Source organism: Belonocnema kinseyi, chromosome 4 (genome assembly GCF_010883055.1).
Source record: "Belonocnema kinseyi isolate 2016_QV_RU_SX_M_011 chromosome 4, B_treatae_v1, whole genome shotgun sequence".
Classification (NCBI taxonomy): Eukaryota; Metazoa; Arthropoda; class Insecta; order Hymenoptera; family Cynipidae; genus Belonocnema; species Belonocnema kinseyi.
Window position 1 is genome coordinate 101,373,921 of NC_046660.1, and position 3,952 is coordinate 101,377,872.

Here is a 3,952-nt window from a genome sequence, read left to right on the forward strand (position 1 = left end):
ACGCCAATTAGCACAAATGGTAAGTTCCGACAGTGCCTACAAGTGTGCCTACTGGCCGCTAGATGGCAATACCGGTTTCATATGTATACACCTGGTACAATCTTTAACCTCCTGTTTATTTGAGTTAATGGAAGAGATAATGTACAATAGACGTAATTGGTACTTTGAGCATAACTTCTATATCTCTCCTAGGGAAACACTTCAGTAAAGTTTTCCAAAATTATTATAAAACGTGACGAAAGCGCCTTTCGTTACTTTTTACATATGAAACATTTTTACCAAACGCGCAAAAAACTTGGTTCGCATATTTGATTGTTAATTAAAAGAGAGTGAACTATATCCCATTCTCGCATGAGAAGTAATCACCATTTTCCCAGTGCTAGCTTAGCAACATTATAGACTCTTCTAGTTGCTCTTGCAACCCTCAAATATACGAAGACCTTGAGCACGTTCTATGGCAATGTCTCAGATTCAATTGCTTTTCGAAGGCTCTGAAATATGCAACACTATTCCATAGCAATCAAGTTTTCGCTAATCCCTCCATTAGGGTGGTTTCTCGCGTTTTTTGATTCCATAAAAAATCCAACCTCCAAATATTAAAAAACTTCGCATAATCCAAGTTTTAAAAAATCCCGCCTATGTGAGCCCATGGGTGTGGAGGGGGAGGAAATACCTGCGCGTAACCGAGCGCGGGAATGCGACGCTCTGCCCAACGGGGTACCATTTCACAACAATCCACACTATGATGATATCATTCATGGTATCATTGTTCAAAGAAAATAGTTTTTGGCTTTATTTAATGGAAAACTAAGTTATTAGTTTCTACATTGCCGTTTTCATTTGGGAATTCCAACGTTTTTATGCACAGGTAAATTTCATTTTATGTAAATTAAAATAGCTATTAAGATTTTCTTTAATTATAACATAACCTATAAATTGATCTTTTTCGCCTTTTAACGTATCTAAGCGGCATTTGTTAAATTATTTGCTATCCCCAGAAATTATCCGTTATTTCAGTTTACACATATCTTTTATCAATTAATATAATAAGGTAATTTTAATTTAATCTGACTTTATCAGCATGAGTCGGGTTAATACCCTACCTGTAAAACCTGATTTGTATCATTTGTATATACCTGGCAAAACCTGAAAATGTCAGGTTCTTTTTTTGGTTGAAAACTGATATTTTTTAGTTAAATATTTAACTATTTTTTTTTAATTGATCTTTTTAGTTGAAAATTCAACTATTTGTTTGGAAATTCATGTATTTTGTTGAAAAATCATGTCTTAGCGGAAAATTATTCTGGATGGTTGAAAATACTATATTTTTAATTGAAAAGTTAGAATTTGAAGCAGTTTACATCGAATTTACCATAGTATCCGCATTAATTGTACCAAAATATGCATTGAATTTTGAGTATCAGAAGATAAATAAAATTTTGTTTGAGTTGTTATTCAAGTTCATGGACTTTATGGACAAGTTGAAGCAATGATTATATTTTTAGTATTATTTAATTAATCGATAGTGCTAATATATTTAAGAATATATTGTATGTAATATTATTTGTCAAAGCTTGCTAAATTAAATATATTAATTGAATTCCTAGAAATTAAAAAAAGACATTTTTAAGAAACTCGAGAAGCTATATACATATATTCCAAGTCCATTGTTTTAAAAATGCGGAATATATTTAAATGGCCTCATACTTCGAAAAAATATACCTGGAAAAAAAATAAAATAATTGCTAGAAACCGTATTCAAAGGTGTTAGATTAACAAATTTTTTCTAATATTATTCCAAAACTTCAGTTAATTAATAAATATCGTTTTATGTCAAAGCGGTTTGCGCACAAAATAGTACACGAAAATCTGCGTTAATCTGATGAAATATTGGCAAACACTGTCATAAAATATTGTAAAAATCACAGAAGAGATTGAAGAAATTGACTTAATAAAACCTTGTAATTGAAAAATGTCCCTGACTACCTTATTTAAATTCATGGCGTTCCATCTTTTAAAGAAAGCTTCACATCTCATTGTTAAGTACACTTATTTTTTCAGAAAGAATAGCAAAATTATAAAATAAAACTTTTTTTTTGTTTAAAATTATAGTTTCAGGGTCATTATTACTTTTTAAATTGTGGAATTTGAAAAGCTACCGATTTTTTTCAGTCATCCACCATTACACGACTGAGCGGAGCAATGGTACAATTAAAAATATAATAGCTTGCATTAAGTAAAAGTACCTAAGTATACGTATAGTGGATTTTACAACGGTTTTCATTTTACGAACTGTATTCATTATAATGCATTTTAAGCGTTAGCATCTCAAAATGTAAATTTTTTACCGTGAGGGTATTAAATATTTTAAAAAAATTCGAATTAAGTTTTAATCATGATCAAAATTAATTATAGATAATAGAACATTTCTATTTGTCCTCTTTTTTCCAGGTCCTACAATAATAAAAAATAATACTAATAATTTAAACCTAACCTTAATGGTACCATCAGCATCCACTTGTGTTGAATTTTTTTCTTGGTTCTATTTGCATTTTGAAATTACATTTACATTAAATTTCGTGTGATATTAGCTCGCAAATCATAAAAATTATTGGTTAAAGAATTCGATGTTAATATTACCTTTCAGGAGTATATTTTACAAATTATACAAAGACGGAGAAAAGAGGAGCTAATTACGAATTAATTACCTTAGCTATTTAAACATTTCAAATTTTAAAGATTCAAATATAATTGAAATCTTCATTATTTCATTGATTGCATCAAAATGTATTTCGGTGTATTCTTTATTGTTAAATATTATTTATAAGTTCTGTAATAAATATTAATTATTCGAAACCACCATGTTATGAGAATATAACACCCCCACAAAAGTGAGCGTTCGATAGCCCTTTACGAAACCGTCAAGGTAGTGGCAGATAGTTAGGTCTGAACACCGCACGTACAATATGTTCTACATATTATTTTTCTGTAGATAACTTTACCATTTAACAAAACATTTTCAAATTTCGTACCTTACGAAATTATGAATTACAGCCCAAGCTGTGATATCTAACGCCCATTTTTCAGGGGGCTCTATAGTCTCATAACAAGGTGGTTTCTAATAAAATATCATACATCACTCGTATGGTTACACACGTCTTCAAGTGGAATTCAATGTTCATAAGGACGACTTGAAAAATCATCATGGCCCTCGGTCATGGTTTTACTACTTGTACTGAGAACATTGAGCTCCCCTTGTAAAGATGTGCCTAACTCTTCTTATTATGTAATATACTAATTTCTTAATATTTAATTAGATTATAATATCATTCAAACTTCTAACCTCATTTTCTCAGTTTGACAGTCAGTGAACACGGCGTATTCAAACTCTCATCCGAATAAAGAGTGTCAAATAATGAGTTATATTTTATTATAAAAAACTCCTTGTTCTATTAGCGCCATTTTATATCATTCTCATTTCAATTATGTGAAGATTCCGCCCGTCACTTTTAAAGTGTTCAAACTTTTAGATAGTTCCCGTTTTCTCTTACAGATACTGAAAAACCAGAAGACTTCATTGAATCAAGGCTTGAAAATGTCGGTGTGCAGTGAATATGATGACTACCAATACATTGATTATGATGACATATTCAGGGATTTCAACAGTTACGTCAAGAATGACAAAAGCACTCGAATTATGGATCTGCTAAGTCGGAATAGTAATGTGTCTTCTAGGAACACTAGTAAAAGAGAAACATTTCTTCACATCGTCGCCAGGTTTGGATCTACGCATGTAGCTAGTCACTTAATTCAACTTAGAGCTGATGTAAATGCTCAAGACGATAAAGGCCAAACTCCACTTTACCTGGCCATAGAGAAGTCTGAAGAAATGGTCAAACTTCTCCTGGACAATGGAGCAGATGTCAGCATCCCTAACAAAGAAGGTGCAACT

The 3,952-nt window shown here is 31.2% G+C and overlaps 2 protein-coding genes across 2 annotated transcripts in view; both read left to right on the forward strand.

Moving 5' to 3' along the window:
- LOC117171027 (fibronectin type 3 and ankyrin repeat domains protein 1-like) overlaps window positions 1–3,099 on the forward strand; it is a 17,671-nt gene extending 14,572 nt beyond the window's left edge. The window contains exon 3 of the mRNA XM_033358071.1: window positions 3,088–3,099. Within this exon, the coding sequence (XP_033213962.1) occupies window positions 3,088–3,099 (12 nt within the window). The remainder of the gene's footprint in view (window positions 1–3,087) is intronic.
- Window positions 735–3,952, forward strand: part of LOC117171028 (serine/threonine-protein phosphatase 6 regulatory ankyrin repeat subunit A-like) — a 9,593-nt gene continuing 6,375 nt past the window's right edge. The window contains exons 1-2 of the mRNA XM_033358073.1: window positions 735–868; window positions 3,554–3,944. Coding sequence (XP_033213964.1) covers window positions 3,596–3,944 — 349 coding nt within the window. The 5' untranslated portion in view covers window positions 735–868; window positions 3,554–3,595. The remainder of the gene's footprint in view (window positions 869–3,553; window positions 3,945–3,952) is intronic.